Source organism: Temnothorax nylanderi, unplaced genomic scaffold, assembly GCF_030848795.1.
Source record: "Temnothorax nylanderi isolate EJ_2023f unplaced genomic scaffold, tnyl_v1.0 TNYL_tig0051_pilon, whole genome shotgun sequence".
In the NCBI taxonomy this organism is placed as follows: domain Eukaryota; kingdom Metazoa; phylum Arthropoda; class Insecta; order Hymenoptera; family Formicidae; genus Temnothorax; species Temnothorax nylanderi.
This window is the reverse complement of record NW_027249113.1, coordinates 796,063-819,127: the sequence shown is the minus strand read 5'-3', so window position 1 is coordinate 819,127 and position 23,065 is coordinate 796,063. Positions and strand designations below refer to the sequence as shown.

General features: G+C 42.2%; 1 protein-coding gene across 3 annotated transcripts in view; it reads left to right on the top strand.

The window, feature by feature from the left end:
* Window positions 1-23,065, top strand: part of LOC139772568 (zinc finger protein rotund) — a 162,517-nt gene that overhangs the window by 42,730 nt on the left and 96,722 nt on the right. For 2 of the 3 annotated variants that reach the window (XM_071706376.1, XM_071706375.1), the window contains exons 1-2: window positions 6,322-8,612; window positions 12,246-12,497. In XM_071706376.1, coding sequence (XP_071562477.1) covers window positions 8,277-8,612; window positions 12,246-12,497 — 588 coding nt within the window. In that variant the 5' untranslated portion in view covers window positions 6,322-8,276. Of the gene's footprint in view, window positions 1-6,321; window positions 8,613-12,245; window positions 12,498-23,065 lie in introns of those variants that run through there. The other variant, XM_071706377.1, reaches the window with a different exon arrangement.

Here is a 23,065-nt window from a genome sequence, read left to right as displayed (position 1 = left end):
TGAAGGCATCATAAATTTTAAAAGAAGGAAGCCCTTATATCGATATATTTTGAAAACTAATCGATAAAATATTCTGTCTTATAAATTTTGATATCCCCTTTTTATTCTGTATCTATATAGAAATAATAAATCTAATAACATAAATCTAGCGGTAGAAGCTGACGATATATCGCGATTACATAGCGAGCTCGTATCTTTTTGATGAAGAGTTGATTAGCAACTACAGAAACGATAATTCTCTGACAGTTTCGGGTCACCCTTCACAGCTGAGACTTCTGATCGAGTGTGTTACCGTCATAAGAAGGGTCCAAGTGCCGTGCGTAAGCGCGTAGGTGGTTTGCGACAGGTCAGGAGCATCGAGGAGAACTCGTGGATGGTGATGCGACGAAGTAGGGAACCAGAAAGACAGAGAGAGTGCGCGCGAGCGAGAGAAAGAGAGAGAGATATGGAGAGGGAAAAAGAGAGAGAGACATGTTGGAGAAGCAGAGGAGAAAGGATAAAAATGTATATAGCTATAGACGGTTGACAAGGTGGGGCGGCGGAAGAGGGACGGTAAGATCGGAAAGGGACAGACAAGGACGGGGGATAATCGATAGACACGGCTAGACGCCGCCCCAGACAACCTTTTGCCTTAGCTTAAGGACACACCGACCCTTAAACAATTTAGCCCACATAAACTGATACGCATCCCAATCCTCGGCGTTTACTCAGGATCCTGTCTCAGCGTCCCAAATCTCGGGGATCAAGCACTCTGTCTCGGCTTATATCGACTTATAACGACTCGGATGTCGATAGTTCTTCGCGGATTTCTTCGCGTAGTCGCGTGCCGGCGCGGTATCACCAAACGCTCTTAGAGGTATGTATGTCGGAGCGATACAGTTTCAGCAAGTACAACTTGCGATCTGTCATTAAATGCTTTTCTTTTCCATTTGACCCGACTTGAATCCTTTCCCGAGTTTCGAGAATTTTTTTTCGGTTGTGTCTTATTCGTTAATATGCCCGCATATTTTCAGAATCATGAAATTTGTATTAATTTTCATTGAGTGTTTATTCAAAACCAAATACGATCGTTCAATCTTTATTCGGATTTTACTTATGTGATATGCCTTGCGTTGCATAAACGATTTTTTTTATCGCATGGTTGTATTAATAAGCAATTTTTCTTCACACAATCTCGTAATAACATTCATTTTTAATATTACGGGAAATTATATCGTTAATAATTGTCACGTTATTGAGACTTGACTGCAAGATTGCAGTTATGCAATTTTCACACGTAACGGCGTTAAACATGTGATCAATACGGATTTGAAATGTTACTAGGATTAATAACGAAAGCAGATGCGATTATTTTTGAATGATATCTACTTGACTGCCAACTTGACTTTTACTTACAGTACGATGCATAACATCGTATATAGTCATTAATAATTCAAAATGGCCGTACCGTAGGAGCTCCTATGGCCGGCCACACGGAGATTCCTGTGGTGCGATAAAAAAAAATAAAGGAGGGTCCCGGCAGCAGTGACCAATCGCGCTGCTCCCCGATTATATCAGTCGACTTAATTTATTATTTTATGCGTGTGCAGCATACACCAGCAATAATGATAAAGAGTGTGCAAAAGTAGCGTCTTAAGGCAACGTTCATAATGAATAGCAACGCATTATTTCGGTATGTGATTGTATTAATCGCCAGACATTCTAAATACATTGCAAAAAATAGCGAGCATTCTTTGGAAAATATATAACTCTGTGTCGACTAAGTAAATTTTTATTAGGATGCTGATGTATAGTATTCTAAGTTATCAGCTTATAAGACCAGAACAATCAATATAATCTTATAATTTAACCTTATTAAAAAATTATGTTAGATAAAGATTGTGATAATCATGTTTTCTAGTAAAAAGTATTAAAACAATAAGCGAAATTGCTAAGAGACGTTTTTCTACATCCGAAGAAGTTATAATAAAAATTGGTGTGCAAACGTATAATATCGAAACATAAACAATGAATAAAATTCTCGATTGCACTCATATCGCTTTTCGTTCGCGCTAACTTAAAAATAAGAACGATTCACGAGTGACTCATAAAATGAGCGTACTCGTTCGTCACGGGAGTCGCGCGGAGATCCTTACGAGGAGGATGGTTCCAAGCATAGACGTCGCGCGCCGGATAGAGAAGCGGTGTTCGATGTGTGCGCGAAACCGATGCTCGGAGGGCAACGTTAGACGGGAAGGGTGGAAAAACCTACCTCAACCGGGATGTGCTGGAGGGAGGGTTCGTTCGCGATGGGAGAGTAAAAGAGAAAAATAAGAAAAGAAAGCGGGAGCCGCGGAGGAGACGACGTCGTCTTTCCACCCTCGTGGACGACGACGACGACGGCAACGGCAACGACGACGACGACGCGATATCTGGGTCGAGACTCGTCGTCGCCGGCGTCCCGGCGCCAGGCATCCTTCTCTTTGACTTTTTTCGACGGGCCGGCGAATGGAAAAACGTCCAGAAATGGAAAAGTACTGCGGCGCTCCGTTGTCCTGCAGTTTTCTTCGCTCTATAGCCGGGAATGAGGAAGGCGTATTTCGGCTGCGTTACATCGTAAAGTAACGTTAATTGATAACTTTTTAAATATTGTTTCTGTAATTTCTCCCACACCACTATCTTCTTTCACATACCTATAAATAGCAGAAGAGAAAAAACTATAACCAGATCTGTATGTTAATTTATTAATTTAACTAAAATATTGTATAGATAAGAGTATTTACTGATCTTATAGTTAAAAGTATATATTGTCTTGCTTTTTAAAACCTTTTATTAATATCTACATTTACGATATTCCTTTATTTATTGAATAATACGAATTAACGTTTTTTCTGCACTTTTGCTTTATTCATCAAGTATTATCTTAATTGGAATTAAAATACAGTTTTTTTATCATTACTAATCTAAAAAAATACTACCGTATTAAAACTTGTTATTTCAATTTATCAGGTAGATTGTAGATTATCATGTACGTCACAAATTAAGTATTCTATTAAGTAACATAGAAATAACAAGTGAAGTTATTACTTCCCGCTTCTATATGTTTATTCATATTTTTATATCTGCGAGGTAAAAATCGTTTGTAGAAAATGAATAACGTTTTCTAATAATTAAATATTCGTCCGATGCCCTTTTGAAAGTTTTCAAAATCGAAACGAAGCGTCAGTCACGCCGCTGAGGAGTCAAGGGTTGAGAGATTCAGATTGGTGGGCAGCGCTCGTTGCTCGGGGGATCTAATTTTATAAGGGCGAGGGAAGCGCGGGAAGGAGGGACGCGCGAGAAAACTCGTCGCTGCGCGAGAGCTGTCGGTGTAAAACTGGCGGAAGGCCGCCACCGCCGCCGGCCGTTACGCGAAAGTTAGAAGTTAGTTACACGGGGGCGGCCGCCCCTCATCTGCATATCCGTACACCCTATCCCCCCGCCGACCCCGTCGCATCTACGGCCCCTTTCCCTTCTCTACTCTCGCTTCCGAGTCGCTCCGATCTTCCTCTAACCGGCGTGCTGCCACCGCAAGCTGCTCAACAAGTGGTTCTTCGGTTTAGCGCCCGGCTTAGCGCTTCTTTAATTTTCGTTACCCCCTTCTTCGCGGGTCTTCTCGTAACTCCGTTCCCTCGCGTCTATCGCGAAGCACGTTGTCCTCCGAGCAAAGTGAATGCGGTAACACCGCTACGGATTTAATATATCCTTTCTTTTCGTCGAACTCTCAATTATACGCGTATTTTGTAACAAAAAACGTGCTGCATTTGCGTGTATATTTCTTTTTAGGAATGTACTGAATCTTTTCAGCGCTATAAATCCGACTTATATCGCTGGCTTGTCATTCAGTCATGATGTATTTCGATAAGTAAGTCGACAAAGTTCTTCTGAAATTCTACTTCAACTGCGATGATATTGAAGTAATAGCATACTTTGTCTCGTGAGCAATAATAGAATCGGGACAGGAAGATATAGAGAAAGCAGGGGTTGCGCCACTTCGAACGCTTCAAAGGGTGACTTCTCACGCGAATGGCAAACATACATTCGCATGCGTGACGAGCGTAATAACGAATAATACTCTCCACTCTGAATAGGAAGAACGACCGTTTTCCGGAAGGATAAGGTGCCAAGGAAGCATGAGAAATCGAAGACAGAGGCGAGCTTTCCGAGCTGCACGGGCGATTGTGCAGCACCGGTGAAATCTTCTTCTCTCTCTCGGTCCGCTCCGCCCCGAAAAACCAAAACACAAATAATATTGTACGCGGAATGGCACACCGCAATGGGGAAAGGGTGGCGCTCGGCGCCCTCATCGGGCTATTTAGGGCGGAAGGAAGAAAGGGTTCTCCAATAGTGCGAGGCTATCTGCATACCAATGGTATAATGGTAATTAGGGATGCACCGTTAGAGGCATTAGGAAGTACGCCGAGCTCTCTTTTCCGCCTGCTCTTGCTGCTGGTGCTTTCGTCCTCCCGATTATATTCTCTGTTAAAGAAGAGAATGAATCTCCGAGAGCGCCGGGGAGTCACGTTCTCTCTCGCTCTCTTCCGAACTCTTCCGTTCTTCCGCGTGTGTACTAAGCTAACCCGAAAAGCTCATGCCACTTGTGAAGAAGCGCATCGCGCTACTACCTGCGCCTGTGGCCCACCCGTCGTCGGTTATTTTGCGAGCGTTCTCGTAAAACGGGGCTAAGGTATATTTGCGGCGCCGATTATTCCGTGCTCTGGGCTGGCTGGTTTGAATCTTTTACGTCGATCGATCGTAACGAGCGTGTATAACTCGAGAGACCCACTGAAAGTGATCAAACTATTATCTGATGTTTCACTGAACTTTTCTTCGTTACGACATCTCTTTCTGGCAGACCTCTTTCCAATACGCTTGAGGTTATTAATCGAATTGAATTATCGTTCTTTTTCCCCTCTTCTTCCAAATCGTATAAATAGTACATGAAATGCCCCATGATCGCGTTTCGAACGAGAGAAAGTAGTTATACGAATCGTTATTGTGGAAATTAGTAAGGATTATATTGTTGCAAAGATTCTTTTTAGATAGTTTTGTCGCGTTTCTTCCAGAGGTAAATAATCTCTATAAAAAGTGACTGTACGAGTTAGTCACTTAGAGACAGTACAATTAAGTGCTGTTTATTACTTCTACATCCCTCGAGGATGTTTAATTTGTATGCATTGGAACGTCAGAAAGTTTGCACTTAATGGTAGCCATGTTGCTTTTGACACAGTCGTCAAAATATTCCTCGCCGAATATACGCACACGGATATACGGGGCGCGTGTACACACAGGATTGCCGCGATCTTCCAAACCGCCCCTACTTCTGTCCCCCCCGCTTCGAGCACACGTGACACTCGCACACATCGATTCCTGGATGTGTGCTTTCTGGCCGTCAGAGCGCATGCTGCACTGCGCACAATTCCTACCACCCCATCCACCCACTTCCACCGCCGTGCCTCCCTCGCCACCCAGACGCCCCCCCTCGCCTCCGACCCCAAACTCTCGTGCAGCGCGCCATGCAACCCCCTAGGAGGCGACTCTTATTATTTCCATTTTTCCAATTCGGTTGGGGGGCGGGGAGCGAGCGTGCAACACACTCCCCCGCCCCCTTCTACTTCCTTACTACCTTCACTCCCACCCTTCGGGCCGTCTCCATCACCCTCTTACTTGCACCCCCTCCTCAGGTGGCCGGCCGAAGGAAAAATATCTATATTTATCTGTTTCTTCGCGGGCTACGTCTCCCTACCCCCTTCTCACTCCTACCCCCGTGCTCCCTCCTCTCCGCGACTCCACTCTCCGCCTCCACCTTGGAGATTCTCTCTGTCTCGCGTACTTTCTTTCTTTTTCTTATTCCTTCTGTTTCTTTCTCCTTCTTACGTTCATCTACCACTTCTTACCGCGCCGCGGCGCCGCGCGTCCGCGAGACCGACGGAGTGCGAGAGGACAGAAGAGGATAAGACAGACGGAGAGGGCAAGTGGGAGTGTGAAGGCAGAGGGGCAGAGGGGTAGAGGGAGGAAAAGGAAGTAAAAGACGGAGGCTACTACGACGACGACGACGACGACGACGATGACGACGACGACGACGACGACGTCGACGACGACGACGCCGGCGGCTACGGCGAAGCGTGCGCGCCTTTCCTTGGCTTCAAGTGCAAGAAAGAGAGACCGAGGAGGAAGGAGACGGCGGTAGGAGTAGGAAGGATAGAAAGGGAGAGAAGGACGGAGAAAGAGAGCGCCGAGCTTCCGCTTCCTTATGCTCCGCCGCGGACTGCATCAACCAGTCGCGCGGTCGCGCTCACATAAGAAACTGGGATTCGAGAGGCCGACCCCCTTCTCGAGGCAGCGCGCGGTTCCGCGAAAGCGGAAGGAAGCGAACGGTTATACCGGCGAGTGTACGTCGCGCGGCCGCCGTCGCGAGGCCACTCGTCGTGTATACGTCTAACAAAGTAACAAGAAAACACGTACGTGCAACGTGGAGGAAGAAATTATCCGCGCTCTATCGAGGCTCGAGCACGACTGACCGAGCGTTTACCCCCACCACCGCGCTAGCGAGCGACGCGAGCGAGTTGAACGTCGTTCGCGATTCACGAGGGGCCCCGTAGGGCCCGTCGAATCGGGCCCGAGCCCGAGCGAGGGCACCGAGGGCCCGTCGGCGCCCACCGGCCACACTCGGCTCGACGACACAGTCGCGTCATTCACGCCAATGATGAAGAGAGGGGGGCCGCGCGGCCTCCTGAACGAGTTCCACGAATACGCCGCCACGAGGATGACGCCGCCGGAAATAACGGAGGCTTAAGGGGATGTTACTCGATGCTACTTCGCGCCACCGAGGAAGATGTTTCTGCTCCTTTCAGTGCTTCCTCTTCCTCCTCTTCTTCCTGGCGACGGAGAGATCCGACCAGGTGGAGGAAGGCGAGTTCGGGGAGGGTGCTGCATGTTCTCATTGAGGGACAAGTCTTAACGAAGAGGAAGCAGCATCGATGTTAATGTCACGAAAACGGGAGAGATCCCAGACGATCAACCAAAGTTCCTATTTTTCACGTGTTTTAGCCCAAAGATTAGAAAATTAAGGGAGCGAGAATTTATAGAGGGGAGTAAGGGAGGCCGGAAAGAGGGAGAGAAGGAAAAAAAGAGAGAGTGGAAGAGAGAAGACACCGAGATGACGCACGTCGAAACCTCGTGTCTGAGACGAGAATGGAGCCTCCCGCGCTAATTAACCAGCCAATTAGAAAGCTCGCGGCCATGCGTAATGAGCTGCGCGCGCAAAAGTTCCTAAATGCAACGCGGTCCTTTTTCCTTCGAATTCGCGCCGGTCATGAAGCACGCGGCGCGCACTAATAATATAAATTTAGATACACTAAGGAAACGAAAACCTCCTCCTCGGCCGTATTGATTACGACCGGCGTACGAGATTACGAGAGTGTGATCGAAGACGGGTGGAGAGAGCAGGTGGAGGATAAGGAGCGCGCTTTAGTCCTCGATACTAGTTCGCTAACAATCATAGTGATAGTATAATAAATAACCGCTAGGGGTTAATTGTACAACAGCGAAGAGCGCCTTCTCTGCCAAGACGAGAGAGGGAGAAGGTGGAATAAATAAGCAACGTACTTGTGTCTTATGGCGTCCGATTACGCCAACAGGCAATAAAAAAGAAAAAAAACAGGAGGCTCGAGGCGCGTACGAAGACGAGACACGTTTACCCCTGTATCCTGCCCCGCGCGCACAGAGCCACGGTGCGCGGAAGGAAATCTATCCTTCTTTTTTTTTGGAGACAGCATGGAACCTGCGGATGGACACGCTCGACTTCGGAAGCCGACCTTGCAGCTCTTTAAGCAGTTTTTAACCGTACATTAATGTGCCACGTGGGCTCTTGAAGCAATTTCACAGACCGCGCGCGCCGCGCGGTGTTTTTATCCTCTTAATCGAGTACGAAGTAACTAAATAAAATTAATAGAAGGATTACGGAATATATATATATAAACAAACAAACAAATAAATAAATATATATATATATATATATATACACAATTTAAGAACCTATTTAATTATATATTCCTATATACATATACAAGGAACACATGTACAGGTATTTTACTAGGTCCTTACGATTTTGAAACTTACCTTCGTTGAAATAAAGGGAGGCGAAAAGCGAGATTCGCAGGAGACCAAAGGAAAAGGGCTACTTTTCGTGCATTTCTCGAGAGGCCAGAAAGATATTTTTCACTGCGTCGAAACACAGTGTAACGAGAACGGCTAAAATGTCCACGATGAGTGTCGTCTCGAACTCTTCCGTCGAGGTGGACTCGGATTCCTCTAACGACGTGTCGATCAAGGACGATAGCAGTGCTGAAAGAAAGTTTATCCTACGCAACGAGCTGTACAGCAGCCTGCTGGCGAGCGCGCTAGGCAAAACCGTGCTCAATAGGCATCTCAATTTCAAAGAGCAGGGGATTAACTTCAATCTAGCATCCCTGAAAGACAACTTAAACGCGCTCGGTGCACTGAAGGAGTTAAAGGACTTGAAGGGCTTGACCGTCAGCAGCGTACCCGCCTTTCCGAGAAACTTAGCGCTTCATCGGGAAGATCACGATGAGGTTAGACTCGATTCGCTGAAAAATATCTTTTTATATTGTTGTTGTATTGTCTGTTGTTAAATTTCTGTTACTGCTGCATTGGCAGCATAAAGTTTTTTTTTCTTTTTACGACAGCTGGCGTTGTGCTATGTAAATTATTAGTTTCCCAATTTTATACATATTTAGATTTATCAGTACTGATAAAAAGTAAAAAATTAAGACGTTATATCAAGTGGGGGAGGGTAAAGCGAAGTGATGAATTCAGATATAATTCAATAATTCTTTGTTGATATATTTGTGCTTGCTTTTATTTCTAAATATGCTTTGAGTAATAAAATGTCATTTGTTAGAACGGAAAATAGCGTTGGAACTTTCCTTGAAAGGTTACTGCAACGCGCAGTTTAACGAACGTCACGTGGGCATAGTACTCACGGTATATTAGGAGCATATAAGCGGAAGTGGAGGAGCGCCAAGTATCAAGTGAGAGGACGTATAGACGCTATGTCGCTAAGGATCGTGAGGATAGTTTGTGAAGAGTTAAAGGCCGGTTGACAGGTCGGCGAAACTGTTTGCGAGATAAGTGCGTTCTAACGTGGCTGGCGCTTGTCGCCGGTATAAGTTGTCAGTTAAAAAGTTAGAGCATAGTTAGCGGCGGCGAGTTTTCGCGTAACGAGGTCATAAAACACGAGGCCGAGTCGAGATTTCGTGTGTTCATATAATGCCCCGTGTTCTTGATAGTTCCCCCGATATGTTTTGCCTCGATTGGTTTGATGATGTGTTCCATCTGAATTGTTTACCTTGATTTCCGATTACGATGGTTTTATAATCGCTAATTTTGTTTGGATTGTTTACGCGATAAGACTGGAGAAGAGATCGGTGCGCAAGAGAGAAAAACGTTTAATTAAAGCGTTTAATTTTTGGCGATCCAGTGAAATAAGTTAGAATGGCTATGTGAGATTAAAGCGACTTAGTTAAGTGAATTTTTTATTTAACGACTAACTAAGCATTTAATATCATTAACAGTAATTGCTATTTATTATACTGTTTCTTCGCGTTTAAGGGCTAATACATAATTTGCGAATGGTTGTTTATATCTTTGTTACTTTAAAGATATAAATTTAATTATTTTTTTAAAGGTGTATCTTGATTAATACTTGAACTTCTTTCTGTTATAATTTATGTTATAATTTATTAATTTGCTGCAATAGTAGCGCGCCATCGGCTATTTCCTGTTGCTTCCTTTTGCTTTTGCCCGAGTTGCAACCGTGGAGGAACTTTTCTTGGCACGATTATGGTTTTGGCTCGCTTTAGAATCGAAGCTACGGCGATTCCTGACCTAAATCCATAAACATGCACCTGCGTGCTTGTTTCGTTTCAATTGTACAGAGTTTATCGGTTTCGCAATACCCTTCATGAGAAGCAATTCTTTATTTAATCGATCAATTTATTTACGACAACGAATTTCCATTATGGATTGTAGCTTTTTATTGTGATGGCTAATCTCATAATGTATAAATTCTTTTTATTATTACGAAAAGAAATTGCGTTGATTTAATTGACTGTTGTAACAGTATGGAAAAGTGAACTAAAGCCAAACTTTTTCGGTTTACGGCACAACGATAAAATGATAACGAACGCATTTATTATCGTTTTTATCGCGTTTATACTATCGATATATCACTAAACTTTTTGTCAGTCAACCAATCATAAATTAACTAGCTCTCAAACTGAATTTTACGATATTTGGAGGGCTTATATTCGCCCTAGAGAGAAAAATTTCACGGGCCTCGTATTGCGTGCCCGAAAACGTGTAATTAAGTTAGTCACAATAATGAAACGCATCATCCCCTTTTGAGACTCCCTTAAGAAATAACACCCCTGGTAACCCCCCTGGGGGGGATGGCTATTCAAGAAACTAATAATCACGCTTGCGATTCGTAACACGTTTTTCTCACGATGCACCCGCTGCGCGAACAATTAACGACTTCAATCCAAAGTCCCCCTTAATTAATGATTTACCCCGATTAGTTTGCCATGCCACGGAGAGCCGAGATTTAACTTCGCGAGAAAAGAGAGACGGTAGGATTAAAACCCGATTATTCCGAGGTCATTTAAAAAGTATGAATATGTATATTTTATTGGAGATTTAAAAGGAGGGAAAGAGACGGAGAACGGTAAGCAGAACACGGAGATGTAATGTAGAACGTCGTAATAAATATTAAAACAGACTGAAGGTATGCTTATATCCGAGGGTATTTTGCTTACTCGAAAAGTCGAATGCTGCTTTAAAATCGATTGTAATTGAATTTTAAAAATATTTTAAAAGAAATTCTCGCTTTTAATCTGTCGAGGACAAGCGGGACGGCATTCGTACTCTTGTAAGAGAGATTACACATATTTAATATGGGAAAACGGGTGCTAATGAATATTACTGGATTTCAACACAATTTTATTCGATGATACGAAATTTTCCGTTCGAACGGAAACGGATAATTCGGAGCCGATAACGCGGAGTAGAATCGCGAGAGCAGTAGCAAAAGATGATTCCAGTTGCATCTACTTTTATAACCGCCGTGCTGCTCATCGCTCCTGCATTCGACGACGTATCGATTGGCTATCGCCTGACGTATGTTTTCTCTTCTTTGTCTGGGGCTATGAATTTCTTACGACGTCTCTTGCGGTCGATAGCGCCGCAAGAGATCGGTATAATTACCCTCGAATTTACAAATGTGTGCCTGTTGGCTGCTATACACGTGTAGAATAATCTATATACGCTGTGTGTCCTGTTAAATCTCCTCACGGTGTGTTCGTAAGAGCTTAAATTCTAAATTATGAACATTTCTCCCAATTCTCTTGACAAATATTAGCTTGATATTAAAGAATTAATAGATGAAGGAAGAAAATACGTATGTATATAATAAAGACCTAATTACAACGAAGTAGACAGTTGAATTCAATAATATACATAAATTTTTGTATTTATAATCGCGTACTTGGCGGCGCTTAATTTAGTATCGTGGAAATTATAATTTAAGTTAGAAATGTGTTTCCATATAAAGAGAGAGAGAGAGAGTTTAGATATTTTGACGTCAAGTATATTTTCCGACTTAATGCTAGCCGATTCATCGATCAATTTATTAATGGGCTGACTCTTCTCGCGCACTCAATCATGAATACCTAATATTGCCTCGCCGGTCACAGACAAGAATGAACGAGTTTAATCATCACTGTGGATATATAATATGCATGGAAGATTTCTCCGCGGTCTAGGATCTTCTATCAAATCGAAGCAGCCGACTTGTCTAATTAATTATACTTGGAGCAGTTTCACATTTCTGGAAATGTGACACGCATAATTTCCTTTCAAAGTTAATTATTTTTACAATTTCGAATATTCATGTGTGTAGCACAGAAATGTCATTTATTGATATAAATAATTCGAGACGTAGAAAAACGTCAAAATAAAAAAATTGATACGTTTTAGATACGTTCAGTTTACTGGCTCACATTTTGTGAGAAATAGACTTGATCTTTTGATAAATATCATTGTTACAAAAGAACAAGAGAACCCAAATTAATCGCGCTATTCGAATAATGTCGAATTCATGTAAACGTTTCACCAATTAATGTTTCTGTTTTTATTTTTTTTTACAGAAAAACTCATTTGCATGGTCGGAGGGTGGCGAAGAAGGCGGCGGCGGCGGTGGAGGTGGCGGAGGAACGGGTGGGACCGGAACAGGTGGTACGGGTCCTGCGACCACCGGTGGCGGTGGACTGGCCCATTGGGTCAGTGTTATGGCGGAGCACATTCACAATCCGCACTCAGCCACTGGCGTCAGTGTTCACCATCAACAACAATCCCCACCTCAACCGCCTTACCCGTGGAACAATGGCCTTTCCAGTGACGTGAGTACGCTCTTGTTGCACCCACTAGATTTGTCATGCTGGAAACCACGTCGGAATGCCACTAACGATTTCAAACTTATATTCCATTTAATATTAGATATTTTTTAAATCATTATCAATGATAAGAGGCATTTCCATTTATGATGACGTTGCTCGGCTGATAATCGAATAGAACAATCTCAGTAATTCTTACAAAAATAGTAGTTTCAGTAAAATATAAAAGCAAACATTTTTATTTATTGCGAACAATGTTGATCAATTGTAAATATATAGCACATTTTTTCTATGTTAGGAAATGTACCGCAAAAAGATCGCATTCATAAATATAATTATAAATATAATCATAAATATATAATTATAAATATAATTGACTAATAATAGGGATAGAGCTATAGTGAGGAAAAGGGAGAAAAATTTTTCCAATTGACTTTCTCTTAAAAAATCATAGTAACATCTGACAAGTACTACAAAGTTTTGAATTTATTTTTCTGTAACCTCTGTATTTCTCGCGGATTGGACGAAAGCTGCAGTCGTGACAAAAAAGATCGACATGAAAAAAAATTCAATAGAAAGAGACGGTTACAGAGACCTAAAAGGAAATAAGGAAGAGTAGAAGGAACGTTGCTTGAATTAAATATGGTTGGAAGAAAGACACCGTTAAATGCGCAGCGGTGCAACGGCACCAAAGCTTCGGAAATAGTAGAAAAAAATTCCCCGTACGACATTTCGTTTTTTTTTCTTTTTTTAAATGCGCGGTGTCAGCGGGATAGAATACGCTACCCCTGTTTTGATTTTGTTTTTTTTCCCTCACCCTTCCGCGTGCTATCTCCAGACGAGAATCCTGCATAATTTAGACGAGACTGGATTAGAGGAGACCGTCAAGAGAGGAAGAGACAATGAGTGTGAAAGAGTCGGGAAGGGATGAAGTAGTAAAATCGAAATGGAAACGACGGGGGTGAGAAGTGCAGGATGGGATACAAACGACTCGAAAAACGACGGCGAAAAAGGGCGCCAAAAAGGGTTGAAGATCGCTTTACATAGCGGTGTTCTTTCGTCGGGTTCCATCTCGAGATAAAAAAAAGAGAGAGAGAGAGAGAAAAGAAAGAAAACAAATAGACGGAAGCGCGAAAAAAGACTTTCGGGGAAGAGGGAAAAAAAGCGTGTATGCGCATTCGCGCGAAAGGGAATGAATGAGAGAGAGGAGAACGAATAACGGAAAAAAGTAGTTGCTCATTTGAATCGATAGTGGTGGTTACGCGGCGTTTTTCTTGCGTTAATCAGGTGGCAGTTCATTTATGGCGCGATTTATGAGGGAGGATTAACGAGTCGAATATCAGAGTATGATTTTTAAATAGTAAAAAAGAAAAAGAGAGATTTTTAAATTTTAATATCTTTCAAGCTTACACATAATCTCTAAAATGTTGTACTCCATTTTTTCCGCTTTGATCATTCGGTGAGATCGTCGTCTGCAATTATGTCACTCTGCACAGTCTGCATTCGCAGCATTATTATAATTGCGCTCCCATTACCGAAGCGAGATCATAGAGAAGCCTCGATCACAGAGGACTCGTTTGTTTTTCTAAGACAAGAAATTAGGGTGCGCCTTCTATCTTCGTACGGTGCGAAAAGGACCGGATTTGAATGTGAATAGAAGCGGCAGACATCTCGAGGACGCTCTTTATCGGTCGTAGAACCTGCAGCACGCGGAAGAGTTATCCCGAGGCCTCGTTTATCCTCTCTCTTTCTTTGTCCCTCCTTCTCTCTCTGTCTCTCCTTCCATTGAGAGCCCACCCGGTTTTTGTCTATGGTTATGGGTGCCCACCGAGAGACCCACGCCGTGGGCCTATCGCGGAGGCCCCGGGAAAAAACAAGGAACTACGACAACGGGGGGACGATTTAAATAATCCGCGGCATGCTAATGTCTCTGGCATTCTCACGGAACGCCGTTCTCGTGAAAGTTCTCGGAAGGGGAGGGGGCGATAGTTTGGGAGAGAAGAAAAAGAATGAGCGTACAAGACAATCGGCCAATCTGCATACGATGCATACGGGCGAGGAAGAGCCGCAAACCCTTTGGCGTTCCACGAGGGGATGATCGCGTTATCTCGGTGAACGACTCGTGACCATCAACGGATGGATCGGTCGTAGTCTAACCGTTAGATCCTAATGAAAATGTCGAGAATTCTCAATCTTCATAATAGAACTGAGCTAATAGTTATTGAAATCATTGCAAAAAGATCCTAGCCCCTTGAAGAAGTGTCCACGCCACCGACAACCGTCGGCCGAGGGTGAAAAGAGTGAGAAGAAAACGCTAGCGCAATATGTTAGCGCGATGCCTGCGTGTCGTGTGCGAAATCGGTAACACGTTTTCGGAGGTTGTAATCTGTCGTCGGTTTTGCCCAGCGGGTGGTCAACCCTTTTTCCGGGCTTTTTTACGCCTGCCCGACCATAATCCCTTAAAACGCTTAGAGGCGTTCTTTAGGGTAATTTCTTCACGGCGAAGAAGGGGCGCGTCGTCTCATCCGGCGGGTCCCGCATCGTTTTATTCGACGAAATGCAAAACACCTTTGGCCGCGCGCTCACGGTACCCCTCTCGCCCGCCTTCGGAGAACAGCAACTGGAATCGTTCTTTGCGCGAGAGAGTCCTCGGCCTCGCGCGCGGAACACCACCCCTGACGAAGATTATGCAAAGAAGGACTCATCCGTCCCTTTCTTTTCCCTCCTTCGTAACTATCCTTCACCTTTGCCTGCCCCCCCTCTCCCCGCCCGACGAAAGTCCCCCGGTCGTCCTCTTTCTCCGTCTCCCTCGCTCCTTCTCTCTTCCTCTCTCTCGTCATTTTCGTCCCCTCGACACGGTAGCAGTACGAAAATTAAAATAATGGTTCCCGCAACCCCTGCCGGCATTTTTTTACTTCTTCGATCAGCTTTTTCTGCATGTGCACCTTCGGCGCGGCAACGACAGCCGGCATGCAAATCGTGCGCGCAACGGGATTTTTGTCTCCGTTCGGCGAGAGACAAAAAAAAGAGCGGGGAGAAGTAAGGCACGGTTTATTGTCTCGATATACCGGGACCACCGTTCGTTAAGGGGCCGGTGTCGAAATAAGATTTTTTTTTCTATCTCCGCGCGCGCAGAATGCCTCCGGATGACGAAGCCGTGTCGCCGATTGGCTAATGAATTTCTGGGGCAACGTGCCGCGACGAGAAAAAAAAAGAACGCGACGGGACTAACGTTCACCTCGCATTGAACGCAATAAAACGGTAAAAGTTTCACTATGAGGCAATTTATATCGCGTCATCGTATAACGATATTCCGTTGCAATTTTTTATATCTGTATTTTAGCAACCCTTTCACGTAGAATATGCGTACAATAGATTTTATGCGTGTAGAGAAGAAGATATTTCTTCAAATAATTCTTGTGCAATTTTTTGTTAAATAGCATTATTATTTTTATCATCGAGAATTATCGTAATCTGATATTATTATCAATATTTGATTTATTAACTAAAAAAAACTCGTATTTAGTTATTCATGATTAAAGTTTTGCGTTTTTAGTTTTATTTTATTCGTAATTCTCTTATTATGTGAAAATGATCGAAAAACAATGTGTTACACACATAACGGTTCTGAATGGTATATGTCTAAAAACAAGTGTGTCATGTGTCACAAAAGTTTGTGTTCTCACAGAAAACTTCTTACTGTCAGTTAAGTTTGCATTTGCCGCGTCATCGATGGCAAACGCTAGTTCCTTGAAAACCACCCCTTTACGACACAGAGGATATTGCATTCGGTTATATAATAGAAACGAAGATAGCGGTAGTCACGTATCAGCCTAACGCCGAGTCCTTTTTGGCGGCGGTGTCACAACATTTGGGCCCAGGATAGAATTATGGCCGTCCTTTTCCCGTAGTTTTCGGCGTACCGATCCTCTCCTCGTTCCCGTTCGCCGTTTATATCCTTGCTCATCCACGTGGAAACAGTTTTCTGCGATTCTTAGCCCTTCATCGCGCTTTATGTCGGAGCCCGCAATGAGTTTGCATTGTCCGTATGACTGTTTTATTATAAAATTATATTTGTAGAAATCTCACTCTAACGTATATCACATACTTTGCGCATCTTTTTTTACCTTTTTAATATTTCATATATGTATATATACATTCATAAATCTCTTGTTCGTTGCAACAAATAATTATTATAATTATTGTTGTCTATAACAATCATTGTAGAAGTATATTATGACTCATATATTTCTGAAAGAGTTAATGTAATCAGAAAGTGGCGAGAAGTAAAAACGTTTATTAACTTTTCGTTGAGATATTTCCAACACGTTACGATTACGTCTTGAACCAACAGCAAAAGACCGGCAGCACGAAAGTCGCGGTGGCGACTTTTTTTTTTTAGAGGACCGTGCCCCGAGAGACGTGACTAAGAATCCATCGCGAGAATGTACCGTTTTCCGCGAGGGTGCACCGTTAAAGGGTTAAGGAAAAAAAATTAGCACCCGTTCTATCAGGGCAGGAGAAAAAACAGCGTCGGGTGCAGCTTCCGGCGAAGAAGACGCGAGCATCGGCGTCGGGTGCCCGCGCTCTGCCGGAACCGATCCGGATGAAAAAACCACATATAGTTTTTCGACGCGGAGCACGGGGTGGCCGCCCTAGGCTGTACCGTAGAGGCGCGTATGCAGATCATCGTGAATGCCGTGTAACAAAGGGCCCATAGTCTCACGCTATTGTGCCGTGGCAGGTAAGATAAAAGTGGCCGGCCCGTGGGCCCCGTCGATCCCTACAACAACGCGCGGCTGCACCCCGAAAAACGCACATATACACGCACCGACACGTACAGGAGACGGTCGAGGAGACGTTCGGGTGACCCGGTCTAGTAGACCAGCTCTTGATGTCTCTTTAATTTTTATTAATGACAGCGAATTTGAATTTCTGCATCGGTGATATGGGAACCGCGCGCGGGACGTTCTTGAGGGGTGGGGTGGGGAGAGAGATCATCAGGTACGAGAAGCGGACGTACGTACTGAGAGAGCACCGTCGTAAGTCGCGTACGTGACCGTGGCCCTGGGAGCCGCGCTTAAGGGAGATCCTCGTCCTCGTCATCGATCATAATTATCCGCTTTCGTACCTCGTTGATCGGCGTCGCAGCGACAGGTGAGGATTTTCGAGATTTTCCTTGCATCTTTCGGGCACGAAACGAACCACACCGGGCCGAAGCGTTCGGCAGACGCGATATCCGTCGTTTATTTTAACATGTTCGCGTATTTTCGTTTTACAGATTAAAAGTAACTTAAAAATTGCATTGAAGTTGAACTATAAAATCGAATTTAATTAATCGAATAGATCACATACGAAATAATTGAAGCGTTGCTTCTGTTTAAATCTCTCTCGTCTAGTAAATTTTTTATTTTCTTTATTTCCTTTAGTCTTTACACTTGGTTTTTAGTATAAAAACTCACCCACATATATATATTTTTTTGTTTTAAATTATTCTATACATATATATATGTATGAAAGAAGAGTTAAAATTAATAATTTAAAATAGTTATTTTCTAGACTATTTTCTAGACTATTTTCTAGAAAGAAAATTTAGAAAGTATTGAAACTTATTTATATTGTAATATAAACAGAAGTGTCTCTCACTCGTTTCGTATGACATGATATATCCAATTAAATAATTTAATTTTATAACTCAACTTTAATTTTGTCATTTATATATATATATATAATATAAAGTCTAATATATTTTTGTACGTAACATTTTTAGTTTTCAATGAAAATTAACTTACTCATCAAATATTTATTATCTCCAGGATTGAATTTATTTACTCGGTAAGCTAACCGCGATCTATTCGCAGCAAGAATTATTGAGTTTTTTTCGAGGATTTCATGTGCTATTAATAGTCGCCTATACGATTGACGTTGCCAACAAGTGACGAATTATCCGCCTTGCGCGATTAAGAAATCGGTTTATCCCGTATTGCGCGTCTGAGATGAATGGCCCATACGTACATGGATAGCATGGGATACTAAAAGGAGGCAATTAATACGTCGCGCATCGTCGTCTCTTCAAAAGTAACGCGCGGAGCAAAGGGCGCCGCGAAGAAACAGAGGGGCCAGTGTTTTCGAAGGACCACGTGTTTTTTAATGACGACTAGCAGACACCATCGCGTTTTACGTCGCGTTTTACGTGATATCGATCGTGATGATTGAGAAAAAATTTACATCTCGGGAAATCGTTTACGCGACAATTTTCAATTGTCAAGTCGAACTCCAGGTTGAATTTTTTCCGTGTATAAAATTGGATTTATAACTTTTGATAGAATTAAGGCAAACTTTTCTTAGAAAATATTTAATGTCCTGTCGGGTTGGCTTAATCATCAATATAAAGTATCTCGGCAATTAAACTCTGAATTAAATATGTGTTAAAAAGTTCAAGTTAAAAGTTCAAGATAAAAGTTTAATCTGATATTAATAAAAAAAGATGATGTTATTATCTACTTGCATTTTTGACGTTTAATATGTCAGAGAGAAAAGAAAGAGACACGAACGTCATAATTTCAAACGTTAAATATAATATTTAAGTGAGTTGTCAAATGTTTGCTAATGAAAAATCGATTTGATTTGCACCATACAAAATACCATTTATCATTGAAAGATAACGCGATGATCTTATAGCACATTCCATACGTATTACATATTCACAGTTATGGAAGATTATGTATAAATCTGAAATAAAAGCATTATTTAATTTGATAAAAGCTTAATCGAATAAATGCCGAGAAAATGTTTATGCTAATTAATTACCATTGCGTGAGCGAATATATGTATATTGAGAGAAATTATAATCAAAAGCAAGCAATTCGAAGTTGCTCAATTAAACTTTCAAGCACTTTCTTCTTATCGCGATTAAATTTTGCGAGAAAAAAGAAATCTTTCAGCTACCGCGAGAGATTCTGAAAAAGTTTCGATCAGGTGTCGGATGTGTTGAGAAAGTTCGACCACAAAGGATGAGTTTTGCGAATATCGCCTACGTTCGCTTCGCGGATCGAACGTTACTCGAGTTTTTACACTTCTCATTCTTTATGGATTGTCTGTTAATCCTTTAAGGACGGATATAAAACCGCATGGTTTCACGTAGTTTATACACCACGTTCGTCCCGAAAGGGTTAGCGAAGAGAAAGGAGCGCGGAAAATGTTGCAAAAGTCGTCGTCCAGAGATTTGGCAGTGGAGGATAAAAGATCGAGTGGAAATATCGGAATCGATATTTGACCCGGCAGAACGGAGTAACAGAAAGGAAAGATAGAGAGCAAAGAAAGAAAAAATTTTGAAGAAATATCGAGCTTCAGGAGCTGCAGCCATCTATGTTATCGCCATCTTTTTTTTATATTTGACGGATTTTAAAAGAAGTTGTTGCACCGACGAAAGATCTAAGCCGTGGGAAAAAGAGACGAGAGAATGAAAAATCGCAGTATTTTTTATGAGATGAATATTACATCTAGTTGAAAGAGTTACTTGTAAAATATTGATCATTGTCATTCTTTATCTATTCAAGCTATAAAATCAACAGTTTCATTGAACGTTGCAATCAAGTCAATTTCATATCTAATTGCAAGTGCATACGAAACATTATTAGTCTTTTAAATGAATACGAAAATACCGATTCGTATAGATAGTGCCGTTAAAAAAAGATTAAAATAAATATTTCATCAAATTTATCCTCAATCTGCATTTAACAGAATCAATGCGATTTGGCTTGCTCCTGTAGTAAACAGGTCAACTAGGGTCACCAGATTTTATTTTCGCATCTTTGATAAGCGTAAAAAAGAACGAAATATATATTTATAAGATTAACTAAATATATTATATGTAAAATGTAGAGAGAGAGAACAAGAAACAGGAGGAGGGGGAGCGTGCGCGACAGAGAGAAAATTATTTCTGTATCAAGTTATGTATACGCATTATGACGTGTAAAGTTGCATCTCCCCACGGAAGCTGTTTATTCTTCAAAGTTTCTATTGGCGTCAAAGCTCTCGGAGGCTGGCAGAATTAAAGGCAATGGTTCTCAGTTGTGCATCCGGGATTTCTGCCGTCGAGTGTTGTCCTCGAGAATACAAGCTTCAAGTGCGGGCTCTTAGCCCTAAGATCATCGCCTTCAATAACGTCATTTTATCCTGCGGAGGACCGGTGAGCGCGGCGAGCGATTCCTCCCGATACTGCAGAGCAATCGAGAATATTTTTATAAAGTACCGACCGCACACAGAGAGAGCGGAGGAAGTCGCGGGTTCGTTCTTCGTCCGATGAAAGCGGGAAAGGGTGGGAAAAAGGGCGGCACTCGTAGAAATAGAAAAAAAAAGGAAAAACAGTCCGGGATCGATATTGAACTGCGGAAAAAAGAAGGGCGGGAAAGAACGAAGGTGGAAAAAGGAAGAAAATCGAGGAAGGCGAGCCGGGGGCTTTGAGGAACGACAGTATGCTGACGATAAAATGAGATTTTCAATACTTGCCTGGAAAATATTATGGAGATATTCGCCGTTCGTCTAGACGGATGAATCCATTATTTTCGCGGATTATATCAATATTAAGCATTAGCCGATTCCGCGTAAGATCGAATATGCAATATCGCTGCAAAATTATTACGCTATATCGGCTAACGCGTCACCGTATACGCGAATCATTTGATCCGTATAATTTTCGCGTCGCAAGAAATCTTAAATATCTTTCTTCGCGTCGCGTTGAGTTACACGTGGAGAATCGTCGCGCGTATTTCGGATCTTCTTCCACAATATGTATTTATATGCATTTTAGAGCACGGCTATGAAAATCGACCGCACTATCTCGTGTTTTTAATCCACGTCTGAAAAAGATTCATTAAAAAATAAAATTTTTTAAAACGTTGCATCAGTCTGTACAGAGGATATCGGAGGATATGAATAAAATTAGGCTAAAAGGAGCAATTTTTAGTTTGCTAAGGAAAACAGCAACAATGTAAGAAGCAAAAATAATATTGTAACATTGATAAATCTTATAATACGGCGTGTACGTTATGAAACCACAATAACGATGATCGCAACGCGGAAATAGTGAAATAATATTTTATTTATATGTTTAAAATAGAAACATTGGAAACGTTATGGGAATAAAATGATGTAAGAGTGAAATAAAAGTTAATAGATCGTTAGTTTATTAATGAACGATTTTTTAAGCTCTATTTAACATTTGCCGTATTAATATTGTAAAGGTGGAAAAAAATTGCGCGAGAGAGCGAGCCAACTCGAACAAAAGATAATATTTTATTCCAAAGATCGTGGAATATAACTTCTTCTGGCTACATGGTGAAAAGGGAAGAACGAACGCCTGGAAATGACGAGCGTACGAAGGAAGAAAAAAACCAAGGAGAAATATCAGGATCGATATTCGACCCGGAAAAAGGAGCAGCGGCAGAATGGGGAAAGGGGAGGCGGGCAGGGGGGGAGGCGACCAGGGGGCGCTCCACCGAAGGGGTAGCGGCACCGGAGTGGAGGGAGGGAAAGGGGGAGGGGAGGGGGGTCAGGAAGAAAAGTGAGAAAAAGGAAGCGCCGCACATCACAGAACCCGGGGCTGCACTTTGAAGAAACGTACAATAGCGAAACGCTTCCTCCTAATATTTACAGAAAGACATTCGCGTAAGTCGTAAAAACGTCTCCTCCGAATAATAACAAACAGGACTGCGCTCCTCTTATCCTCCGTTAAAAGTTTATGGCACTGCGCGAACTATTACGGTCATTTCCGTGGCTCTCGAACAATGAAAAAACAGGGAAATAGATCTCTCGATAGTTCCGAAGAGCGATAGGGAGGAATGGGAGGGTAACATTTCGGAAACTTGTGATTGATCGCTATCTTTCGATGAATACGGTGTTAATATATGATGGCGTCAAACTAATACAGTCGATTATAGAAGTATTTCACGCCGGAGAGAGAAATTCCTAATATATATATATATATATGTATACATATATATATATATATGCTACATACCCTTTTGTGTAGCAAACTTCTATAATTCAATTCGTAATACGAAAAGTTGTCCCGATGACACGGATGAAAAGTTTTTAAGTTGGGCCGATGACACGGATAAGAAATATCCCGGCTACCTGACTTCCGAGATAATCCTTTCGTCTGACGTCTCGGATGTTTCTAATACAGATTCAATGATCATCGATCAATCAGCGCGAGTAACGAGGCGAGGACCGTTTTTCTGCCGTGAAAATCGGGTGACGATTTGCGAAGCCATCTTTTTCCATGCCTACAAGATCGATGAACCATTTGATGGCCGTGTTGACGCTATCGTAATGTATATTATAAAATATAAACGTTCATGCAAATGCTATCGATAAGATGACACTGTATTGTAAATATATTCTGAAGAGACGTTAATAAGATACAATTATATCGTAAATTTGCAAAGTAATTCATTAAATCGAGGATCTAGTAATAATTTAGCATAAAAGTTATTTTATGTTACAATGTTATATTCTATTTAATGAATTATTTCACAAGAGTTTATAATATATATGAAGTTTTCTTAAGA